The sequence below is a fragment of the Anarhichas minor genome, unplaced genomic scaffold, assembly GCF_050575085.1.
Source record: "Anarhichas minor isolate MPS153535 unplaced genomic scaffold, ASM5057508v1 ptg000033l, whole genome shotgun sequence".
In the NCBI taxonomy this organism is placed as follows: Eukaryota; Metazoa; Chordata; class Actinopteri; order Perciformes; family Anarhichadidae; genus Anarhichas; species Anarhichas minor.
In genome coordinates, this window is record NW_027466479.1 from 13,619,013 (window position 1) to 13,644,759 (window position 25,747).

The 25,747-nt window shown below is 44.7% G+C and overlaps 1 protein-coding gene across 16 annotated transcripts; it reads right to left on the reverse strand.

Moving 5' to 3' along the window:
• Positions 1-3,961: 3,961 nt before the first annotated feature.
• On the reverse strand, positions 3,962-25,469 carry nfyc (nuclear transcription factor Y, gamma). 16 transcript variants are annotated; one of them, XM_076106181.1, is made up of 13 exons: positions 25,366-25,464; positions 21,275-21,493; positions 14,291-14,397; positions 14,089-14,160; positions 12,408-12,521; positions 10,563-10,658; positions 9,291-9,467; positions 7,879-7,920; positions 6,676-6,744; positions 6,089-6,241; positions 5,679-5,783; positions 5,537-5,596; positions 3,962-5,148 (listed from the first exon to the last, which is right to left on the reverse strand). In XM_076106181.1, the coding sequence occupies exons 3-13, from the start codon at positions 14,387-14,389 to the stop codon at positions 5,029-5,031; spliced, it is 1,107 nt and encodes a 368-aa protein (XP_075962296.1). In that variant the 5' UTR covers positions 14,390-14,397; positions 21,275-21,493; positions 25,366-25,464; the 3' UTR covers positions 3,962-5,028. The 16 variants fall into 16 exon arrangements, with proteins under 16 accessions (XP_075962296.1, XP_075962302.1, XP_075962309.1 ...); XM_076106187.1 differs by lacking the exon at positions 25,366-25,464 and adding an exon at positions 22,284-25,359 and having other exon boundaries at positions 14,089-14,157; XM_076106194.1 differs by lacking the exon at positions 25,366-25,464 and adding an exon at positions 22,284-25,359 and having other exon boundaries at positions 6,089-6,220.
• Between the last annotated feature and the right edge of the window lie 278 nt (positions 25,470-25,747).

Consider the following 25,747-nt stretch of genomic DNA (forward strand, 5'->3'; position numbering starts at 1 on the left):
ACCTGTCTCTGCTGTCCCAAACGAATGTAGCCGTGGCATCGAGCCCCCTCCCACAATAAACACATTTCTGACATTTTCATTTCACAAAATAAACTTTTGTTCCTAAAATCTTTGACCCTGAAGTAATTTTATGAAAATTGTAATAAATAGATTAATTCTATGGTTGTTTCAGTTTACTAGACTTGACTACGGTATAAATGAGGGAAGCAGAGTATGCTAAATTGCTGAGTGCATAAATAAATAACCAATTTTAAAGGCACAATCCATCTAATAAAGGTTAACAAAAGTGTCACCCCATCATGGTTCCAGACCTCTGAATTGCTTCTCCGATCCCTGATTATTTTAAACAGCAAAATTACAATTCAGTCCGATTATCAGGAGATGTCGCCTCAACACCAAAAGGCAAATGACAACAATGGAACCAGCTATCCAGCCCAAACTTACTGTTTGTTCTGGACGACAACTGAATCAACCTGACTCAAGTTCTGGTGCTGCTAAGAGGTTTATTTCAGGGGTGTTAGGAAATACAGGAGTGAAACCATCTTGTATTTTGAATTATGATCAGTTGAAAAGCACATAAACTGCTGATATTGAATCTATAAATGAAACTCTTGACTTATCAGTGAATTTACATGCTGAAAAAATGAAGGACGGGACCTTTAAGCAAAGGTGAAATTCACACCTACAGGTGTAAACAAAGGTTTTCAACCTAGAATAGTAATGTAATGTAAATGACAGAAAGATTAAGGGACAGGGGATCTAATTTGAGAAGGTCATCTAATAGTAGAGTCTCGTGGAGCCTAACCACCCAGTGATGAAAGAAGGAGGTCCTAACTAAACATCAACACAACGGCATCCTGTACTGGGAATCTCCCGCTACAGCTCCCTCTCCCTCAGCGTGGTTTCCTCTCCTCCTCTAAGCAGTCCAAACCAGGCCAGGGGGGCGACGGAGGAGGAAGGTGCCGACGGACAGGCCGGCCCTGCTCTTACCCTCAGGGATTTACATCAAAGCTCCACCGAGGCAAAAACCATGCACTCTTTCTATTTCTATTGCTTTCACCCAGTAATCAACACTCGGGGCTGGGCAGAGTATCCAACGTGGCCTTTGGGATAACGGCCGCCCAGTGACAACACACAACAGCTGAGCAAGGTCAGACTGTAAAATGTGAATGTGGAACGGGTGGCTGGATGGACAAATGTATACAACCAGACCACAAGGAAGGGCGCAAACTCTCATATACACAGATCTGATGGTAGTCAGGGTGGAATCATAGTCGGGCATCACCCAGGGCAGACTACAGGGGCCCAGTGTTAGCAGGCGGCTGTTGTGTTCCCTTCACGCCCACCTTTTTTCCTCGCTGTGGTTTTTCCACTGCACTTCTCACTCCGAGCATTCACTCACGCCCCAAAGAGCCGGCTGAGCTACGGGAGTCGACAGCCACTCAGGGAATCTATGGGAACTTTAAAATACTCGCATCAGCAATTGTGAGCTACGCATAGTACGGTACAAACTGGCTGCGTCCGACCCCACCAACCTTCTGTTTCCGCTGTGCACTCGGACGTTTATTTACACCACTTAATGGCTTTCCCAGACCACACTTTTGTTTGTTTTTATTTCATCGTCTTTCTCTTCTTTTGATCAGTTTCCTCCCCTTTAACAGATTTTCTACATGGAAAACATCAGAGGGACTAAGAGCGGAGGACTGAATTGTTGATATAGTGTCTGTTGTGTTGGGTTTATGTTGTTGTGATACGTCTGGTTATAGTCTCAGGAGAGATGAAATGATGACATTGTGTCAAACGGTGCTGCGCTTGGAGCAGGAATCCCCCCCCGCTGAACAACGCACTGCAACCGTCTTGTAGACGCTGTAAAAATGTCAACTGACGTGAGGCAGTGTTCCTGTGTTAATCAACCTGCCATTCTGCTTCATGAATATATTAAGTGTCGACCACCACATCCAGTGAGTGAGTCAGGAAATTACACTAGTTCCCTCAGTGGCCCATTCATGACCAGTCAAAGGATCCTTTGTAACTTACTACCACTCTGAGGGCTTTTACAGCAGTGACAGAGCATGCAGCGTGTTGTTAAAGTAACTGCAGGTTAGACACTACCTCACTTCAGTCAGGCAACAATAGTAACCCACACAACCCTGAGCTATAAAAAGAGAGAGCCAACACGCACACGCAGCAGTACCTCGTACAGTACTCGACTCCTACAGTGTCGGTCCTCCTGAAGGATTAAGTTGGGGCGGCTTTTGCTTTATGAACACAATGTTTCTTAATTGTCCTGAATGATTCAGTGGTGTATTAAGAAGGCCACGCTTCAACTGTTGGACTCACCTTCAAGGCTCCATGTCAGCAGCTGTAGTTTTATCATTTATCATTGTGCAAATAATATAGTTTTTTTTTAAAAATCAATTCAGACTCAATACATGGACATAGAGTCAGTCCTTTTTAGTCGAGAATCAAACCATTTAATAACCTTGTAAACAAACTTTAATGTTTTCTCTCGAATTCATTGCACTGATTGATAGACTTGTTGATCTACGTCACCGGTCTGTTGCTGCTCCTTGTGAAGGGAGACGCACACTAAGAGGATTTCACTACGTGGATCACTGGACATTACTCTTACACAACACTGTAATGCCAGGACCTGGGAAAAGCTTGCATCGTGGGATGACGGTGATTAAAAGAAACTCTCCCGACACCTCAGCGAGGCAGAAAAGTGGATCAAAAACAAAGTGGACGTCCACTCCTGTTAGGGGGGGGGGGGGGGGTCGTCTGTGACTCGGCGTTGTTGCCCAATCACAAGGTCCAGACTGCAGCCAAAGGCAGTCAGCCCTAATTCATCTCGCCAAGGTTGCCTTGATCTGACCAGACGAGCCGGCCAAGACAAATACCACCAGACAATCCTATTCATGCTCGACTTAAGCTCGAACATTCTCACAATCCTCACTGCTCTTATTAGAAAAAGCCGAGCATGAGTCTGCACTCATTAGTGCCGTTATTGTTCAGTGATTAAGTCGATTAGGAAAGGGCCCTCTGGTTTGACTTATGTCTGCTTGTGGCTCCGACTACTGTGGCTTAACCAGAGAATTGAGTAGTTAGCGGGCACAGTGAAAGGTATTTGGAGGGGGAAAACACCTTTAAAAGTGATACTTGCAACTTTTGAACTGACACGTCGTTAAATGTGAGACATTTTACTTGGTGTTAAGTGGGACATCTTGATCCCCCCCCTGCATCTAATTTTCTGTTTCACCATAAGTACTTCTCCTTTTAAGATTTAGGTCGGATAAGGAATGCAGTCTGATCTCGCAGGAGCTGAGCAGTCTCCAGCCAAATAACTCGTGACTCTATTGTTAACCGCTTGTCCTTTGTAGCACATGAAGCTTTTCCTGCACTCGAGGAGAGCGGCGGCGGAGTTGTTCATATAGTTTGGTGATTGGTGGTTTGGGTGCAACGTGGGCACATATTGATTGCACATTTGTGCTATGCTTCTTAAACAATGCTCTTGGTGAAAAATTGTTAACCCCTTGTTCGGCAATAAATCAGGCGCCCTAACACGGGATATCAGAGGCATTTATGGTTTGTTAGATCAGTGCTGCCCTCTTATGGCCTTTTGGGGAAACAACACAAGCCTCACACTAACACCAATATTTTCTTCAACATTTAAAATGTTTTTTTTTACCTATTAGATACTTGTCACTATAAAAGCAACAAATAATTGATCATTTTGGTGGCTCTTGCGGAGAGTTGTGTCTACCTGGAAACACAGTAGGATGCTGACTGGTTGGTTCAAGTCTTATCTCTCGGCGTGCTGTTGCATTTCTCTCCTGTCTCTCTGTCTACTGTCCACACACTAGTAAAGTGCTTAATTCACCTAAAATAAAACAAATACAAACACAGATTAGTACTTGAGGACAGACAATCAGAAAAACACTATAAAAACAGGACTCTTAGACAAGTTATGTTTTTTTTATTTTTTTCTCACAAACAAAGTTTGTTTACAAAAAGGAACATCAAAAATAAAAAGTGTACCTATCTATTGCATGTCATGCTGGCAGTTTGAACTACATGCAAAAACAACAATAATAAGAACATTGACAATAATCATTACTGTACAAAAAATGAGCGAGAGGATATGAGGCCAAACATCTCAAAACCAAAAGAAAAACAATTTAATTTAAAAAAGGGAGTTCTATGAAAGGTTTTTTTTTTTTTTTTTTTGCTCCAGATGTTTTGAACATGAGACTTAAACCAGGACACAAGGCTCAAGAGAGGGTTGAGTGAAGCTGTATAGAGGCAGAGAAGAGCGAATGAAAGGAACAACGTGGAAGAGTAAAGACGACCGTCACACACAGTTAACCTCTACAGTTTGAAGCCCCCGTACAACATAAAGTCATGCTCCATCGACAATGTGGAAAAACAACAAGAGAGAAACTACATGAAATCATTACAACCTCTTCCTCGTGATCCCTTAGATTGACGTTCTTTAAAAAGTGATATCTGAGGTATATGGCTTCACTTCATACATCAGCGATATGGAAAACAATAACGAGGGTATGATTGAGGAGGTGGAGGATCTCACGGCTACCTTCAACCACAGATGCACCAGGAGCACGTCGTGTGTAGAGAGAGACAGAAAGGAAGGCGCCAGGAATAAAACACTTAAGTGTGAAAAACCTTAGAAGTTTTAAGATGGAAGTATAGTTGAGTCGGCCTGTGGAAAGACTGCCGTGGTGGCAGTGGATGCATATTTTCTCTACAAATGGTCGGTGACAGAAGTACAAAAAGCATGGATGCAACTTAACGTGTGATTTTGAGAGAGAGTCAATCCGGGTCCCTTTGTTGTCGTTGTTTTTTTAATCCGGTGTACTAAATTGGTTACAAAGAGTGTTCTGAGATTTCAGGTCCCTCGTCTAGATGAGCAGTGCTTATAACTGAAGTTTGTCCTTTGTCGTGGTTGGTGGCATCTGTTGGGCTGGTATGCGTGTTGCGCGTGTGTGGAGAAAGGGTTCCTTGTCGGGCTCACTCGGTGCTGACCTGCGTGACCTGTGCGTCGACTGTCTGGTTGGTGGACTGAATGAACATGGGCTGGGTCAGCTCCTGTCCTGCTGGCATCGTCACCTGCTGAATCTGATACAACTGCTGAAACAGAGAGACGAGAGAGAGAGAGGCTGAAGGTCTGCGGGTAGTTGGATTTAAGTGCAATGACATCTAACTACATGAGTGTACACAGGGTTGTTACAAGGTGCTAGTTGGGTTGTTTTTAAAATGAAATATCTGACCGTTTTAAACTTTTATTTATGACTTATGACAGATTTTGTGTTTTCTGCCTGATCTGTAACTCACTGTTATTTCTGCCTTTCTTGGCCGGTACAGTCTTGAAAAAGACATTTTTAACTAAATAAGGCTTATCTGGTTTAATTTGAGGTTAAATTAATTTGTTGTCAGCTGGTTCATAGCAAAATGTGTGCAGTTTAACAATGCTGACAAGCTAGAAATAAGGATTGGACACATTCATTGCATTTGTTACCTGTCCGTCAGTAAACTGGTTGAATTGCTGCTGTCCTTGCTGTACGTCTGCCTGTGTGATCTGAAAGTTAAATTAAAGAAACAGATAAAGAATTGAAATTCTTGGGAATTACATCATTTATTTCTGTTGCTAATATGCTCACCTGCTGAGCGTTGGCAAGAGTCTGGATCTGTCCCTGGACCACTTGAGCTCCAGACACAGGCTGGGCTAGACGGATGTATTGGAGCTGGCCCGTGTTTAGCTGCACCTACACTCATCCAACACAAGGGGGAGACAACGTTTGGTTTGGAGCAAAGGTTATTCAAACCCAGAGGTCACAGCCATTTTACTTCTCTGGAGAACCGCAGTGAGAATCATTCACGTTCCTCTGATGGATTGTTAACTTTGTAAAACGTGATTTCCATCAAACAGTGACGGATGGATAACTCACTAGAACACCGTGTTTGTGCAGTACCACAATGTCAAACATGCAGCAAATTTCATTCCCTGTTTTAGCTTCTTTGCTCCGTCACAACTCCCTCCACCGATTCCCCGTTTAACCTTCTTCCTTACCGGGATTTGCTGGATCTCTCCTGTGTTGGTGATGATCTGCTGCATGACCTGCATGGTCTGGCCTTGGGCTTGCTGAGCTTGACCCTGGGCAGATGAAGTCTGGACAATTTGTAACTGTTGGCCCTCACCCACCTGCATCGCCACGGGTGCACTCTTAACAAAGAGGAAAGAAGAGAAGACACGGACAGAAGGGGATAGAAGTAACGCATTACGGGCATGTTGTTTATGATTGACACAAAGCAAAGTACCAGGAAATCACTAACTTCCCTGGAATAAGACTTTAACCAGCACCATGAAGCTTGTGTATTCTTGAATAAAAATAAAAAAAAGTCTGTAAAAGATTATCAGGCAAGCACAAAAGATGTGGGGACGTGAGGCGACAACGCAGACCTCCTTTTGTCCTCCGTCTGTCACACAATCTAGGAGAGGCCACCTGATCTCACCCCTACAGGCCTCAGTCACCCGAGCAGGACGGAGCTTGTAGACAGCAGTCACCTACAGGGCACGAGTAGTGGCCTCTGTGTGTGTGTGTGTGTGTGTGTGTGTGTGTGTGAAACATAGAAATGCAAATGTGAATGTGTGTTTACCGTGATGGGTGTGCCCTGTGACTGCACCTGCACATGCTGTAACTGCTGCATGGTCGCACCTTGCAGCATCTGATGGCCCGACAGAATAGAATGAGAAAATGAGAGAAAGACACACAGTGAGAAAAGCAGCGATTGCAACAACTTAACACGTGGCTGTAGGCATGTGTGGAGTGTGTGTGTGCGTCGAACGCTTTGAATGTTAAGAGCAGCAAACAGTGACATACAAGTGGAAAATGACATTTAATGGCATGCTTATGAATGATAAAGAAGCTGAGGTGAAAGTGAGAAACGGGGAAGAAAAAAAAAAATAACGGGGGGGAAGTTTGGACAGATTTAGAAAAATGCATATACAGCACAGTGACATTTACAGCAGCTTAAGTAATGTCAGCTGTGGTTTCATAAGCAAATTATGAGAGGGTTAGTGACCTAAGAAAAGAGAAGTGGTACAACAGAGACAACTAGTGACATCGAAAGCTCTGCACACAGACACACAGCAGGAAATACTTAACAATTCATATTTTCTTTATTTATGCCTCTAACAATTTACTCCATAGACCAAATCCGTTGCATCTGTGCCTGGTAGGTAGTGAAAATCTAACCAGCTCTGTTTGTGTCCGTCAAACCCTAACCGCCGAGAGGGAGAGGTGGTGTACAACAAAACATATACGCTACACATTAGACACAAAACTGGGGGAAATAATTGAAAATAAGCAGGTTGCAATGGCAGAGGGATTGTGATGAAGCTTCAAAGAGACGTTTTTAAGCACATCAACAAACCAAATACCCTTTTTGGGGGAGTCAAATGTTCAACTTTCACTTATTCACTCAAGGCCCACCTTTTAAAGTGCTACCTTGTAAATAGCCTACAGTGGAGTCTACGTAAGGCGAGTGTCACACTGTGACCTCGCTGCTCTCAGACTGCAGCAGGAGCAGTGCCAGTGAATCAGGCCAGGTCTAAACGAGCGCGACAGCTCAGCTAAAGGCAGTCTGCTGAAGCAGCATGAAGCAGCACGGCTACATGACATGCAGCGACAAAGCTGGAGAGAGAGAGGAGAGAGAGAGAGCGAGAGAGAGCGCTCAGCAGCAAAAGTAGGAATACGGTAATTAGATAGAGAGACAATTGAAAGTTGTCCCCAAATATGCATGTTTATTCTCTTACTGACTGTTGACAATGGGTGTGATTGGTGTACCCTGTGACTGCACCTGCAATTGCTGTAACTGCTGCATGGTGGCACCTTGCAGCATCTGATGGCCCGACAGAATAGAATGAGAAAATGTGATCCAGAGTTGGAAACACACTCCCCCCAATACTCATAAGCACGTGTCTGAGTGAGTATGTGTGTGGGTGTGATTTTGTATGTGTGTGCTCTAGAGACCATTAACGAACTACGACGGCGTTTTAGAGCCGTTGTAGATTGTAAAAAAAGGGTGGTAATATTCAGAGAAAACAATCCCAGGATTAAAGTCGTTGATTTACGAGAAGAAACTTGATTATCTGAGATTATTAGGTCATATATTTGCAAGAAAAAAACACAAGAAATTGGGCAAAATCGTAGAAACACCAGCCATGGTGGACATTGTATTTTAAATCCTCTCTAACGGAGGGCCTCTGGGCGAGGTGAAGGTCCCAAAAGATACAAAAACAAGTTCTTTCTTTCTTTCTCGTAAATTCCGATTTTATTCTCAGAATATTAACCCCCATCAAGCTCTGTAATGTTTTCAACCTACAGTAGACCTATTAGGCCGTCGTAAGAAACATCTGATTCCCAGTTTTTGTTTCTTTTAGCTCATTTCTCTGTAGCCAATACAAATGGCACTAGTTAGGATGAGAAACACCGAAGAAAAACTGTAAAAATGTGCCTTTGATATGTACTTTTCAATGGTTTACAAGTTATTTTTCTCTTTTTCTGCTGTGTGCTTCACTTATAAAAGCAAAGCGTACACTACTAACTCTATGATTTCAGAAAGTCAACCATGATTCTCACTACGTACGTATGATGTGTGTAAAGTTATGATATTGCAAAAATAGACAAGGAACACAAATAAACAAATTTCAATTAATCAGTTACAGAACATTTAGAAACATTTCATTTGATTTTCATCGTAATTCATATCAGTAAATAACTGTTCAGTTTCCTCTGCAGGCTTTCAGAGGATGTGTGCCGTTAGTGATGTGGCCTGGGCGTGTTCTGAGGTTCAGATAATCCTGCTGGCGGTCAGCCGCTGAATGCGAGCTCAGACTAATGGTATAATGGTATGATAAAGCCAGGTGTAACGACTTGAGAAACAAGCCTTTTGCAGCATGATTACAAAGACGAGGTGGAGTTTAGAACTTGCTACATAATCCTTCATGTGTTACACGTCCTCAGAAAAACACACACACTTTCTTAAAGTTCAGGGAAGGCTTCATTAGCTGGTATTTTCCGTGTCTGTGGCAGCAGTTAAGCCGCTCAGCTGTAGTCAGTGGGCTTCTCCACATCGCCATTATTATTGCTTAACATCCTCACACCCGGCTGTGGTGTCATTTAGGTGTTGCAGCTTATTTAAATCTTGGTGTGCGAGTACTTAAAAGGCAAACTCCGTTCTAAGCTCCTCAAACAAGGCGTTAGTACTACCTGTCCTTGCTGCGGCTGAGCGATGATGATCTGTCCGGGCTGGATGGTGGTGGCTGTTTGTGCGCCTTGCTGCTGGCCCTGTTGTGTGCTCTGCACCTGTACGGCTCCAGGCTGCTGGGCCAAAGTGAAGTAGTACTGCACCGGCTCTGCTGGAGCTACCGACTGACGCATCTCCTCCTGATGATGAAACAACCACACACACACACACACACACACACACACACACACACACACACACACACACACACACACACACACACACACACACACACACACACACACACACACACACACACACGAAGAAGGCCTATCAGTCCATTACATCTCTATGAATTATTTTTGCAGGTGTAACGGTAGAGGTCTGATTAATAACTGATGGGATGTGGCTGGAGAAGAGTAACGTAATCCGGACGTGAGATCCATTACGAGCATCACACTGGTCGATACCATTGACTGAAGGCCCGGAGGCATCGGCCAGAACTATTTACACCAACAAAAACAACCTTTAACCGTCTGTGACTCGACTGTACTATTGGTTTAGTAGGACTAATGATGTGACTGTGACAGATTTATATATGTGAACACTGTCTTCTTCCTGGGTCAGCCATTCATTTTTAGCACAGTTCAGCGGGTTAGATGCTCGCTGACATGGGGGCTTGGACCCAGTTTTAACAATTATGAATGAAATTATCAGTAGACACCGACCTGTGTCATTCTGCGCGATACCTGACCAATGAGCAGGGCTTCATCTCGATGAGGTTTCTCCATCACCAGGAGAGTAAACACCCTCCTCCCAGCTCCATAATAACACAGCTGAGAGTGTAGGATGTTTACATGCCTGGAGACAGTCTACTTCACAACTCATTTAAATATCTCACTCCTCCATCTGGTATCCTACATTTGCATCCTGTACATTCATCTCTTGCTTGAGCAAAACGTCAGTGCAACGTGCCGTTTTCTGTCAGAGATTGCAATTGATTTGATCCTTACTGAATCGGTCCCTCAGGTAGAGGACATATTCAAGCGTTGATGAAGTTTTCTGTTACAAACCACTGCCATCGCTGGAGTTACGGTTGGCTGTCAGAGGCAATAAGATGCTGCAAACATCCGACTGAAAGCCTCTGCAGTCCAAACCCCAGCTTCCAGTCAAGGATGTTTACAGCACCTCCAGGTTGCCAACAATGGAAAAGCACCTGAGATGAAGATCTGCCATCTTTACAACTCCGAACACCTTCGGAGACGTCTGCTTTTGTGCCGCGTGTGATTTCGTACCTGTCGTTTAGGGGGCTTCAGGTCGTCCCGGGGCACGATGTCAATCAGGAAGTCAAACTGGTCGAACTTTGTTATTGCCATGGCAATGTCATTCCTCTGAAAACATAACAGACACAGAGGGTCAAGCGATGAGGTCAGACTTACATTATGCTAATTCAATACATGCAGCGAGCTATATATATATATATAAACATGCCTCAGGGCCTAAGGTCAACTCCCCCAAAATAGCCACACAAGAGGCTTCTGTGGAATTGAAATCAAGCTCCCGGTAGTATTCTAACAGGTATGAGCTGAGATAACTGAGCTCAAAGGAAGAGAGGATGAGTTTACAGCTAAATCCACTACCAACTATTTTGATAAATCGATTCATTATTTGTCACTTTCATGTAAAGATGCCAAACACCTGCCTGTTCCAGCTCCTGAAGTGTGAGCATTTGTTGTTCAACAAGTTAGTTTTTCATTAAAAAGGTAAATGGATTCATAAAAAACAATGTGTGATGGGCAGAAATGAACAGGAATGACGCTTTCCTGCCCTCATGAGCCGAGGCTCTGCGGCGATACGCTTCCCTGTAACAGCAGCAGTGTGCTGTCTCTGTGGAATTTTCCACAGGATATTGGCTGTCAGGACCCCCCATTGTGGCCCTCCCTTCACTAGAGGCTATTAATAGAAGCTTGATTAATATCTGGTAACACCGGGTCACATCTACACTTGTTCTATTGATGAGCGCTGCTATGGTGACCTATTGGCGGCCCTCTTAACAATAGGATTAAGGCTCTGCGTGCGTGTTTAAATGGAGGATGCCGTTTTTTGACGGCATCTCATTTAGAGACAAGAAAATCACATCTACGAGGTTCAACCGTCACACGTAGCTAATGCGTTATCCGTGGTGTAAAATGTAGTTAACATGTAAACCTGCACAGTAAATTAGGTTTCTATTTAAAGCATGCAGTGAGGAGTTCTTACACCTGAGAGTTTCATGCTAAAAAAAGGACTCCGGGACGAAGATTAGCCAAAACAACAGCAAAGTGAACACACTTCCAAAGTAGGTCTTCAATTTAAGACTCAGCTACGATTACACCGTCTCCTTTTCTACCTGCGTTGGCGCACACACACACACACACACACACACACACACACACACACACACACACACACACACACACACACACACACACACACACACACACACACACACACACACACACACACACACACACACACACACACACACGGGCTGCTAATCTCTCAGAGGTATGTGAATGGATAAAGGAGACTTAAGGGCTTTCGTGTTCTGCTCCAGCGTTCTCCCCTTTCGACATCCAGGTGAGACTCTCGTCTTGATCTTCTCCAACTGTTCTCATCAGCGTTCTCACATTTTCTCCTCCCTCACATCATTCCAGAGTCCATCTTATTCAACTTTGGGACAGCAGAGCAGCCAAAAAGGCACCGCAGGGGAAAAGTGGGTCACGGACACCCGCCTGGCTTTGCTTTCAAAGTCAGTGGAGGGAGAAAGAACTACACAGAGGAAAAGTGTTCAAGGGGACGCTGGTAAGGGGGCCTCTGCTTGTATACGCACACAGACACGGGCACCCGGTGAATAGAAAGCAACAAACCAAAGAGACACTCAAATGATGCAAGGCTGTGGGACAGGAGTTAAAAAAGAAATGTATGAAAGAAAGACAGAGGTTATGTAATCATTACAATAGATAGAGATGGAAGAAGACAAAGAGGACACAGGTTGACATTTGGTTTCCTCAACTGAAGCCTAATCTGTTCGAGGTGAAACATGTGTCCTACATACGTGTGTCATACGTGGTTCATACGTCTCTATGAGCGTCTCTGACCTGCAGCGTGCGTCTCTTGTTGTCCTCGGTGTGGATCCACGCTCTGAGGGTGAGCTCTGTGATGAAGATCTGAGCGGCCTTGGCGAACAGGACCGGAGCCTCTGCACTGATCATCTGTACGGAAGAGATGCCGTTACGCCTGCTCCGATACACCCACAGACCAGTTAACATCAATCACACAGCAGCTATAACGTGACTCACGCAGGACCGAAGGGACAAACGTGCTGCAAAATAAGCAATAAATGCATTCATTTGATTGAAACGACGAGATAATAATTAGTTCAGAGCTAATGTGTCATCTCAAAAACATTACTCAATCAGGAATATATTGCTTAGCTCGTCATTATTCGCGTCTTTTCTTTCCATAGCAGTGAGTTACCTTTGAGCCTTTGTTTGTCACTAACAATGCCGCGTCAGCTCCGCGGGCCTCTCGTGGCTAATTGCTTAGCTTCTCACTCCACTTCTTCATATCGAGTGGCATTGAACTCTCAGGTCAAGCCATGCGGTAATTGGTTAAGTACATTGACATAGATGTGAGGCTTAAATGTACAAGATGGACTGTAATAACACCACTCACATGTACACATGCAGTGAAAGCTGCTGTGTCAGAGCGGACAGCAGAGTGCGGTCTCCAGATACGTTACTGATCTCCTGATCTCTTTACCGCTTTAAGCTACAGCTTAACAAACGGGATAGTGCTCCCGACACGTCACATTCAAGCCAAACACACACAGGCTTTCTCTTTAGAGACTAGGGACAGTCCTGGATTATAATCTGGTGTAACGGGGGGTAAAATAATCACTCCTTGTGCCTGAAGAGTTCAATGCAACTGACAAATGCTGGGTGATGAGTGGATTTCTCTGAATAAAGTTTGTGGACATGTGGCCTTAAAGCTACGGTGCATCATTAGCCGATCTGAGAGATCGGTATTAGTATCAAGTTGAAATTTAAGTGATTTATATTTGTTATGATAAGACCAATTAAGTTCACATTGGTAGTTTATTTTGACCCAATTGATGTGCAACATAAACCACAACGTGCAGCAACGTGGAATGTTTTAAAAAGTCAACTAGCAGCTTAAAATCTCTGCAAAGTGGAGCCAAATTAAAAATAAAAGCAGCTACCTCTTTTAAATACAATACCAGTGTTTCACAACGTGGTCTTAACAGCTGCTTGCTATAAAATCAGTTTTGTAATTTCACTTAATGCTGTATGCACACTGCTGATATGTTTGGATGTAAACCCGTTTGATATAAATAATAGACTTCTTATCAACAGACACTGCTGAATGCGTAAGAGCTGATAATACTTTCCATTATAAAATAAGTCCAACAGGCACTGAGTGGTCCGACAACAACAGAACACAAACCAAACATTTGACAGGAACCACATTAGCGACCATTATCCATAAAGCTCTCTAAGGCTTTCAAATAATCAAACTTTTGTCTCAAATGACAGTAAAATCAAAAATGTATTTCAAAGAACTAGTTCAAGCTATACATTGCAATCTCCAAGTTATTCAAAATCACCAATGTACTAAATATGAATGGAAGACTTTACCAATTTTAACCATAACATAGAAATATCGTGATAAAAAAAGAAACTATTAGGGATTCACAAAAGTGTCTTATGGTCTTACAATAGTAGTTATTGTGAATTGGTGCTATAAAGGTCTTCTTACCTTGACATCCTCATCCAGCTTCATGATTTTTTTGATTCGAGCCAGAGGTAACTCCTGCACGCGGAAATCCTTCTAGAAATAATGGATAGGTGGTCGGTTAGAGGTACAGAGTAAAGCACAAGAAAGCGGTGCTTTACTATTTGCATGTTGGTATTAATTTGGCTGATACGCGTGCGTCTGTCTGTCGCAGCGAGTAGCGTACCACAGTCAGGTTCCTGATCTCCTCCATGACTCGAGGCCAGAAGGACTGCAGGGTTTGCTGGGCATCGCTGCCCCCGGCTCCGAATGCGTCGGCAGACATCCTCTAATCTGCTTCATCAAGGAAAGACGGGAGGAGAGAGGTGCAAGCAAAAGGTTAATTATGACAAAACACAAAAGACTTATTGTGATGATTCAGACACTGAAGACAGGTCATTCGCTAAAAGGGCACCAGCACACAAAATACAGTGTCAGTCCAGGCCAAGCCTGGGCTCTTCTCGTGTGTCAGAACCACACACCCCATCGGGGCCTATCATTATAATACAGTGAACTCTAAAATAGGGTCCCAACGGGCTTCTATTCTCGTCCTTGTGGGACGTTGACATGCCCGGGAACACACCACCGGACTGGCTGCACACTCCCTGATTATGAATGGCCCACCTTTAGCACAAAGCTGCAGCTCCTCTGCAAACGCAAAGCGTGTCATGTGCAAGTCGACCGCTGCTGAAGCCACACATCAGGAAGACACACGTGTGTTGTCTCCTGACAACTGCATTCAAGACGCAAACAAACCAAGAGCTGTAAAGTGAACTAAACCAACTGTTACATACACACACACACACACACACACACACACACACACACACACACACACACACACACACACACACACACACACACACACACACACACACACACACACACACACACACACACACACACACACACACACACACACACACACACACACACACGCGCATGTAGACATAAAAGCCAGTGCTTCTACGAGGGGGTCTGACGGTTTGAAAGAGGATCCAGCAGGTTACTATGGCATGCCAGGAATCTGCTGGGGGAATATTGGCCCGCCTGTCTGAACACGCAGAGCTTGGAGTGTCTGGATCGCACTCCCTTCACTCTCTCCCTTTTCCCTCGACCTCAGTAAAAAATATTTGCCAGGAGGGAGAGAAAAACAAACAGGGGGGTGGGGGAGACAGAAGAAGAGATGAGTGTGTGGAGCTACTCAAGAGAGATGGGGGGGGTGTTTGTGTGTTGCTGAGGGAGGGGTAGTGCCTTGTCCAGTCCAGCTTTAATCCAGCGCTAAGACAAAGTGCCAGAGGCTTTAACAGGGGGAGGTAAGAGAGAAACAGGCCCACAGTTGGACTGCTGTGCAAACTAGCTATGTGGGTCAAACAAGACGGAAAGAGGGAGACGCAGACACAGAGAGAGAAAGAGAGAGAGAGAGAAAGAGAGAGAGAGAGAGAGAGAGAGACATGACAGAACAAAGAAAAAGAGTGTTAGGAGAAAGGGGGGTCACCTCTTTCTTTTCTAACTCTGGGCCAACAAGCATGAACGGCTCCAGCTCCGGTCCAGCTGACGGACCAATACAAAACAAAAGACTTTCAAGCACTCCATCTAGTGTCTCCCCTGTTACAGCGGTGGTGTGCCAGATTGTTTTGACTCTTTGGTTCCACGTCGGTTCCTTTATTCACACCACTTAAGTGCAGTTGTAAAATATTTTACCCCCGACCAATCACTAATCCAGAATACATGATTTTCGACAGGAAAGACGGTGGTGGGAGTTACTGAATAATATAAGAAGCACTGGTGCATCCTGTTCTGTCATTCAGTTTTTCGACAGAGAGTAGCCTAAATCAATGAGGCAGCATGGCAGCAGGGGGGGGGGGCTTTATATAAATCAATCGGGCAGCTTGTAGCTATGGCATGCCAGGCTAGTGATTGCCCTTGACAATGTCTCCCCTTCTCTGTCTGACGCTCCAGTGTCCAGTTGCATTTCAAGGTTGATTGAAATCCTGCAGTCACTCGAACAATCCCAGCATTCCACGCGGCAGGAACGACTGATGGGAATTGTAGTTTCTTTTTTTCTTCTCCTCTGCCTGATGGGTACACTGACCTCTGCCAGCTCTTTCATGGCCTCTGTGTACTTTGCAGCACTATGACCATGCTGATAGGGTGGAGAAAAAAAAAAAAAAAAAGCTTCTCCAGCTAAATGCTAAACAGCATTTGAGCGCCAGTATCAGCCCTTGATCTTGTGATAAGTTTGAACAAGACAACCTTGTGTATCCGTTTGTGTACTACTGCCTGCCAGCTCCTGTGGTTCTCTCCGACTGGTAGCCCCATAAGAAATAATAATTAGGCAATTCACTTAACAGCATTACATGGTAATGGTATGGTGACAATGCTGTGTTGAAATAGCAAATGATTCAATTGGTTAAACAAAAGGACACACAGGCCACCCCAGCACCTTCTGCTCTCACACATAACACACTTCTTTCAAACACTTGTGGAGAGAGAGAGAGAGAGAGAGAGAGAGAGAGAGAGAGAGCTGTTATTAAGTCACACATACACCCCAACCCCCTCTCTCTGACCCTGTGACCGTCAATCTAAATACACAGCCATGCACTAACCACAGCAGGAGGAGGAGGAAGAGGAGGAGGGGAGGGGGGGGGAGCAGAGGGGAAGTCAGTATGTGAAATGAAATGAGAAAGCAAGTGTGACAAGAGGGAGGCAGGAAACAGAACAACGTGCGTATGAAGAGAAGGGCTAGGTATCAACATGTCTTAAGGTTGCTCCTCCAGCTATAGCAAAGTGAGCTCTACAGTACACCGATATATGTCCCAGGGCTTTGCATCAATGGAAAGTTTGCGTGGGAGCCTCGCTGATGTGCAGAGCACGATGTCTTCTGCTGAGTTCTGCAACACCTTCTATGGTCTGGGTCCAGTCTAGTCAAACAAACACTCCGAGTATCCACCGCACAAAGAAAAATCAATTTTGAAACTCAGTGAAAGCTAATAAATGCCAACGTTATGAAAGTTGTAAAAGGTCTGGAGGTCGACGCAGACGAGATTGATTATTCTATCTGTACTTTTTGCTTCTTCATATCAGCTCTCTAATCTATAGTAAGCTTAAAGTATTCCTTAAATGGAAATCTGTACGTAAGAATCTGTTAAAGCTTTTAAGCTCTTTTCACTCTGTCATAGTCAGCATTGTAGGTCCAAATGTAATGAATGTTTTATACTTTGATGCGTTTGTTATTCGTGTATCATTCTGTTGTAATGAACCTGACGAGCATCCCTGCTGTGTTGTTCTGCTCCTGTATGCTATATTATTGTACATTGTGCATCGCTCCTCTTCCTCTTCCCTGCGGCTCTGTTGTCCTTCATCAGGTCATTGAGACACAGAGATGCCGGTGTTGGGTTTCCTACCAACTCTGCTGCGTGTGTGTTTGTTTCGTTGAGGACAAATGTGATGTCTGTACTTTGTCGACAACACAGCAACTTGCTCTTCCTCCTTCAGCGGCTCTGCGTCTCTCTTCCCGTCTCTTCTCCAGTACTTCCTATCTCTCTCTGTCACTCGTGGGTGAGGGTTTCTCTCGCTTGTTCTTGTCTTACTTACTGTCACCTGATTCCCCTTCTTCCACAACTTCTCTGAGAAAGTCAATGCTGCTCCGCTTGCTGCAGCTGAATCAGCGCTAACGTTGTTCTGCCAGCACAGTCCTTCCTCCCTCCCTCCCTCACTAACTGGCACGTCACATCAAGTGGCCACTCACAGCAGCATCAGCGACTCGCTCCAACTCTGACATCACACCACTTTACAAAAGACGTCAAATTCCTGTCCAAATAAACCCGACGGAAGACCGGAGAAAAAAACCACATCGAGATAGCGTCACTTAGCCTTATGCCTACTCAGTTGCTCTTTTAGATTACTAAAAGACAAAATGAAAGCTTAACATTTTCAGTGTCAAAACTCAGACATAGGCATTGTTGTAAAAGAGAGAGACAGTGCAGTTGAGCTAATTAATTGGTCTCTGATTAAGGTGAAATGGTTCTGCGGGTAATTGCCCTCATAATGACCTGGCGGTTGGTGTGAGAGTGTAGTTGATCGGTAATGAGGCGAGGCAGTTTAGGACAAACTGAAGGCCTATTTGAGGCGAACCTTTCCCTGAGGTGTTTCGGTATCACGTTGTCATTGTACTGAAGAACTCATCTCATCCCAGATCTTTCCCTGAAGCAGCGCTGACACTTCACATTGGAGCAGATGTGCACTGAGAGGACCTGACCCACACAGAAATAAAAAGGGGGCATGTACTGTACCAAAATAATGTGTGGCAAGTAATCTGAAATAAGTGTGGATTTGTTCACCTCATTTTGTCAACACGTCTGCTTTATTTGATTAGTGTATTAATCTACCAGTGTGAAAAGCTGGGAGTATAGTTCAGGTCGTCCCAGATAATTCATAATAAAAAGTAATTTGATTTTTTTTGCACCGCGCTTTCAATTCAATATGGCTGTTGGTACAGAACACGTATATAGGCAAGTTAAGATAAATTGTGTTGAGAAAAGACAGATGGCGCGAAGAAGGGGACGACAAAGAGGAGGAGCCAAAAAGTGAAAGGATTTATTTTTCCATACGATGACCCTAAAGCACTGCTATGACCTTACACATCGTGACTATTTAAAGGTTGCCAACAGTCAAAACACATCAGGCTGGACAAAGAGCAAACATGTAACCACATGGACTGTCTCATCTGTCACATGGTCACTATAACCGATGAAATCAACCAATCAAAAGGCATGTTTTTTGTGTAACATAGTGCTATTGGATGAGTGTTGCTACACCGACATGTCTAGCAAGAGGTCAACCTTCCACATGCTGCTGCGTGAAACCGTCAATGAAGCAGAACGGGCAGTTCTGCGGGAAGGTCACTCAAGGTTTACGTCTGCTAGGTTTTAAGTGGACCGAGCAGAGAGTTACATAACGTACGTGACTATAAACCAGGACGTATCGTTGGACCACTTCACAGTCTTTACCTAATGTTTAACACTCAGTAAGTCAGTTTTATTGTGATTTACTATACCTGAATAGATGGAATAAATACAGCATAGGTGACAAATGTCATACTGACAAACGCAAATGGCGGCTATAAATCAAAAGGGGGGTTACAAATCCTGAACTATTACAGCGTTCACCTTGATGAAAGAAAGAAACTGGCACGGTTACAGCATGCAGGGTAAATGATCTACTCAGGCAAAACAAAAAAAACAAGAAGTTCCCGGGCCAGGAATTACAGATTAACCACACGCACACACACGCCTGTAACATTTTCACAGATGTTGGTGCAAATGCTTTGTGATTAAAAGAGAACAGACAGGGTTATTATCATGGTGGATGCGCTCGCTGTGACCTGCGATGCAACATCCCTTCGGCATGGCCGGACCGAACCAGCCAACCAAACGAGCCTTGCAAACTTTGCCCTTGGTTCTGCTTCAAGCCAACTCCAGGAAGTGCTAGTCACTGATCTCCCAAGGTCATTCAACAGAGGGGAGAGAGAAACCAGAGAGGGAGGAGGGAGAGAGAGGGGGAGAGAGAGAGAGAGAGAGAGAGAGATGAAAGAGAGAGGGGGAGGGAGAGGGGGAGGATAGAAAAAGGACAGGCTTTTCAACTTTCACTGCAGCACTTAAGTGACCCCAGTGGTTCGGGCTATGCACTTTCTAAGAAGCTTAATAAAAACATCACATACTGTACATATTAGTTTTGTTTCGGTATCTCCCTTTGGGTTTCGCTTCCTCTCATCTCCCTCTTCTTGTTTCCTTGTCATTGCCGACAGAGAGGCTGCAGGAGCCAAGCTCACATTCCTGTGACCTTCATCCAATGCTAGGCCCGGTCTGTGGCGTCAAAGTAGGCCGGGCTAAAGCTACCTGCAGAGTACACGCTGAAACACAGCTGACTCCCCCCTGGCTGCCCACACCGTCTTTAGTGACAGTGTACACAAGTAAAAACAAAAAGGCGGCAAGGGCAAAAGAGCGAATGCACGGTGGTAGTGGTCACCTTAGTGATAAGCTCAAAGGCCTAGCATTGTCTAAGTGGTTTGCATGTTTTATTAACTTTTCCTTCCCCCCCCGGCGTGCCTACGATACAGAATGTGGTACAAATATTCAAATCGAATGCAGACAGCAGCCAACCCTGGGATTTGGCAGTAGTGGCTTCAACTTAAGAGTTATTTTTAGTTTCCCCTCTCTCAATCTTTCACGCTCTCTCTCTCTCTTTCCCCATTGGGACTTTGTTTTGTCAAAGGCACCAATGGAAACTTTCAATGAGGGAGCGAGTAAGGGGAGACAAAGCCAGTCAAAGCAGCAAGTGAGAGAAGAGTCACCCTCCAAAGACTCCATCAGAAGAGATCAGATCAAACGATTAGCCTCCGCTGTCCATGAAGCTGACAGTTTGTCCCATCTGGGCATCTGGCACTGTCAGAGGGGAGGGGGGGGGGGGGGTCCCGAGGTCACTGAAACCAGCTGCACCTCCACCCCCGGGGACCCGCGGCACCAACAACAACACTGAGAGATATGCTCACAGAGTTCTACAATGCACAACATCGCCTTTCAACGTGGATGCCATCTTTGGCTCCTAGCTCTGCGTCACTGTCTGGCGCTGGCGTGTAAACAAGGACGTCAGCGAGGGGGAAAAAAAAAAAACAGAGTCCGGACCAACACTGTGAGCACTGCAGCCACAGGCCCCCAGGACATCAACACCACCAAGACAGTGAAGGACATCTGAGCACAGAGTCAGCATCTCGCAGCAACGCACTTAAGTAAGTGTTGACGTGAGTCAAAAGTCAAAACTAGTGGCAGCCAAAGGCAGACAGACTTAACTCTCTACTTTCAGAATTAAAAAGAATACAATAAACATACTTTTCAGTAAAAAGCATCACTGCTTTGCTGAAGTGACAACTGAAGGACATGGATGAGAGACACACACACACACACAACTCCAATGTTCCAAGGAGAGTACTACAGGACAGGAAAGGGAGGGGGTTGAGGATGGCTGTACAGGACAGACGGTCTCTCAACACTGCAGAGCAGAGAGAGATATCAGAAAGTGAACAGATGTGAAAAATGTATTCAGCAACTCAAAGCCTAACCAACTTGACAGGTCTTCTCTCAGTCGGAGTGTTTTCAGCAGTCAAACTTACCCCTGTGCCCTTCATGTTGAACGGTCTGCCGTGCTGGAGCGGAGCAGAATACATGGAAACAGATAACCCTGTTCAAGTCTCCTTGAGATCAACAGCAGCAGCAGGAAGAAGAAGCACAGAGGTTGACAGAAAAAAAAAAACTCTCTCAAGCTCCTTCACTTCCTCCGGTCCCCTGATCGTATCAACAGACAAAAGGCACTCTGGTTCCACTGGACGGGTCTAAAAAAAAAAAAAAAAAAAAAAGGCTCTCAGCCTGGACAGAGACGAGCAAGCCCCCCCCCCCCTTATTCTACCCCTCCCCCTTCTCTCTCCCACTCTCCCTTTACACATTGCCCCGTATCCTTCAGCAGCCCCCCCAACGTCCTCCTCCTCCTGCCTAAACATGCAGCCCCGTCTGTCCTGTTTCTCTTCGGACCAAGTCCACTCAACTAGCTGACCTTCTCTCTTTCCTTTGCACTCTCTCACCCCTCTCCCCCTCTCTAGTCGTGACCCGTGCATTTGTCTTTGAGCTGACCCCTGGCCCGGCGCAGAGAAGAGGGGGCGAGAGGGAATAGAAAGCACAGCACAGCAGCAGGCAACAACGCAACAGCAGGCAAACAGTACAGCGGCACTCCTGACTCTCAGACAAAAATCTCTAGCCTCCTTCCCCTTTAACGTTCGAGAGTAATCAATCTAGCATGCTACTTGATACTCAAATCCCGCCTCACACCCGGCTCCCGCCTCACTCTCACACTTGCAACCAATGAGAAGACAAGATCCTCTTATGCCATTGGATGCTGCACACATCAAACGGCTCCGGCACATCCCCTGCTCCTCCCCTTTCCTCCGCTCAACCCCCTTTTACCGACAGCCAACTTCCTGCTCTAAGTTACCTTGAGCTGCAGGATAGGGGTCAGGGAAAATAAAAGAGGAAGAGAGAGCAGAGAAGAGAATAGGGGGGGGAAAAGACTATTTAAAGTTGTGGAAAGCTCTTCGGGAATTGTGTGAGGGTGTGCTCGTGGTGGCTTGCCTCGGCATTGTTTGTCCTCGGGCGGTCCTTGCCTCTCCTGCTGCTGGACGGATGAGAAAGGTTCCGCGGGCTGCTCTCTGACAACTGCTCTCTGCTTATTTACAATGTCAAACTAAATGTCTCCCTCCGCCCCGCCTCCTCTCTGCCGCTACAGGCTGACAGCGCCGTGATGCAGGCAGCCACGCTAGTCCTCACTGGCTAAAGCAAGTGCCAGAACGGATGCCGCATGTTGCATCCACATGATTTAAAATACAAAAGCATACTAGGCAGACTCTCCGTCTCATACGTGTGCACAGGTGTACATGCGCACACACACGCACACTTTGTCCTTGCTTTCTCATTCATCCTTGCTCACAGTCACAGGTACACATAACGCAAACATCTAGCCTATAACCAGCCAACGTGTTATGAGATTCATTGTACATTCAGGTCACACCACCATCATTTGCACAAGTTATCAGTTAAAGGCACTCTATGGCCACTCGTCATTATTCGTTTAGAATATGAATTAGTTGAATAGAATTGACTATATTCAACAAATGCTCATGACTCACGGGAACAATTAGTAAAATTGCAGCCACAACATTAATACAATGAAACTTTAATTATGGTGTCAGTCAAATTTACACAAATACTAATTAGGGCAAAAAAGATCATTGTCGAGCCTTTGTACAAGATGAAGAAGAATCCGCTGACTGGTGAGCGAGCAGCCACGGTGGAGGAAAAAAAAGATAGCATTTGATTCCCGTCCTATTTGTGGATAAACAAGAATAAGATAGGGGTGAAAGTCTGTCAACAAAGACATTGTTGTCTTGACCCCAAAAAAAAAAAAAACTACACTCACAGCAACGTCCACAATTTAGACGTCATCAAAAAACCACGTCAGCAATGTCACACAATGCCCTTCTTGTTAACTCACCGCTGCGTAGTTTCTTCAACACCGTAACCTTTACTTTAGAGCGCCAAAGCATGACACTGCTGCTCATTTGGCCAACTCATCAACTGCATCAGTAATTGCACATCGAGTATGCAAACTCATTAAGACACATAAATGTTAGACACAAAGCGTTGAGAAGTGACAGAAATTGCAGGTGTGATGGTAATAAAACTGGGGCCAGAGTGCTTTTTACTGAAAACTCGTGCGAAGGATAGAGGTATGACCTGAAGCTTTATGCTGCAGTTTACTGCAAATCCCGACTGTAGTGAGGAACACAACGAGCTTAAGAGAGAGAAAAAGAGAGCAAACCTGCCCCATCAATGAAAAACCTAGAGGGGGAGGGGAACCGGAAGGATGGAGAAGGACAGAGAGGAGAGTTGTTCTAGGATGGGAGGGGTAGAACAAGTGGAGAGAGGGCGATAGAACAAGATAGAGACTCAAGAGAAACAAAGCCAAATGTTCCCTTTACTATTTTTGTGAGGAGCATGGGGACTAGAGCAGGTACTACAGCCATCCGGTTAATGATTAGAGCAGAGCCGCACAGATTAATCTCTTCAGCGGTTTTCTCTGTAGATGTATTCTGACTACCCAAAATGCCTCAGTGATGACACCTGGCAAGGTCACCGAGCAAATGAGACCTTTCCATGACCTGTGCTGCCCGTAGCGGGGACATATTTGCTCTCTCTGACGCTGTTTAGAGATAAACATACACCACCAGCCAGATCATAGGTTTCATAAACACACAGCACCCTGAGGGTAGCCAGGCCAAGCCATGCATTCACCCATTAAGAGGCAAAAACACCTGCATGAATAAATGGTAAACTGACTGACTTTCTCACAGGTGACTCTCCCTCATCCAGTCATGTTAAATATAATGTGCCTGCTAGAAGTAAGAACGCAACAGATGAATACATTTACAAAACTGTAATCTGTACACAGTATTTGTCTATTCCGCTAAAAATTTATAGGAAATGCTGACGTACCTTAGAAATAATTATAATAACTGAGGATATAGCAGAGGTGGTACTGTCTTCTTAATCTTTAACATAAAACAAATTGCTGGTATGCTAAAAGCATTTATTGAATTATCATTGATGAAAAAGTGCATGATGGGTGATTTAGTTTATTAACATTGTGGCGTAATTTAAAACAATTCTTTCATTATTTAAGCATTATAAAAGGGATTGTAAATAAATTTTCATCAAGAACAGGACCGTAGAACAGGACCGATCTGATTAACAGTAAAGACACACTTGATATTTGCATATAGATTGCACTTTGCATTTACACTGGGAGTAGAGCACCATTGCTCTTTAACGCCTTAGCTTCTCTCATGATGTTGCACTTAAACTGGGTCGCTACAGCAGACATTAGCCGGTGAGGACGAACAAAGCGGCTAGCAGGAGACATTAACCGATGTTACATCATAGGGCAGCAGACCGAATACAGGAGTTAATTACCAATAAGACTAATAAGCACGTTACAATAAACTAGAAAGTTAAAATACACTGTAGAGCTAAACTGTGACATATCGGCTGCTAAAACACCAGCACATCAACGCTCGACATTTAGCACTAGCAGCTAACGGTATGATAACGTTAGTGAAGTTTATGTTAGCTTGTTGGAGATGCACACGTGTGATTGTTGTACAGCCTAGGTGTTTAATTATAATAACCACTGGACAACGAGTCCTGCCATCAAGTGAAAGTTTGCAAGGCTTTCCGATGCTAGGAAGAAGCGGTCTAACCAATAAAGGCAACGTTTGGATCTGTCCTTCAGACCAATCAAACCTCGGACTAGATTCCACCAATCAAGGTTTTTAGGGCTAAGTTCGTTCTGCAACTGACGCCATTCGGGCTCCAGTTGAAATGGCCAATCCGTCTGATAAGAACGTAGACAGGAGCCAACATGGCGGACACAAAACATCAGTTTCCTGAGCACCCGTGATCCCTTTCAGCGGGCCACCAATAAGCGCCTCAGAGAGCGGGGAGGGAAATGGCGCCTATGTTCATCTTCCAAAACAATCGTCTATTGGTCAAGAACAGCACACGATAAAGAAGCCGAGTAATGGCTCAAACTTCCACCAGCCGGGCTCCTTTTCTTGTAAACGTCCTACGCACAAACGAATTTTAATTTCTTACTCACTTTGTTTTACGGGTTCGAAGTGAAGTCCGGGCTCAGCGTATTATTTATTTTATTTAGCTAGCAGGGGGAAACAAGATGGCTGCAACTCGAACCGGAAATAGTTGGACGCACGAACGTGATGACGTAGAAGTTACGTTCCCTTGGTTAATGGCGTCAGTCACCTACCGCACTTCATTAAATGTGCTAAATTGAAAGGGATATGGGCTTTAAAGTAAAGCATTATAGTAAAGTATTATTAGTCAAAGTGAAACATAAGTGAACTAGTAAAAAAATAAAATGACTAATTTCTACATCAGCCAGTTGAGTAATACTCCAATTACACCATATGACCTGTGTGTAACAATGATAAAATAAAACATGAATACCACTGCTGCTAATAATA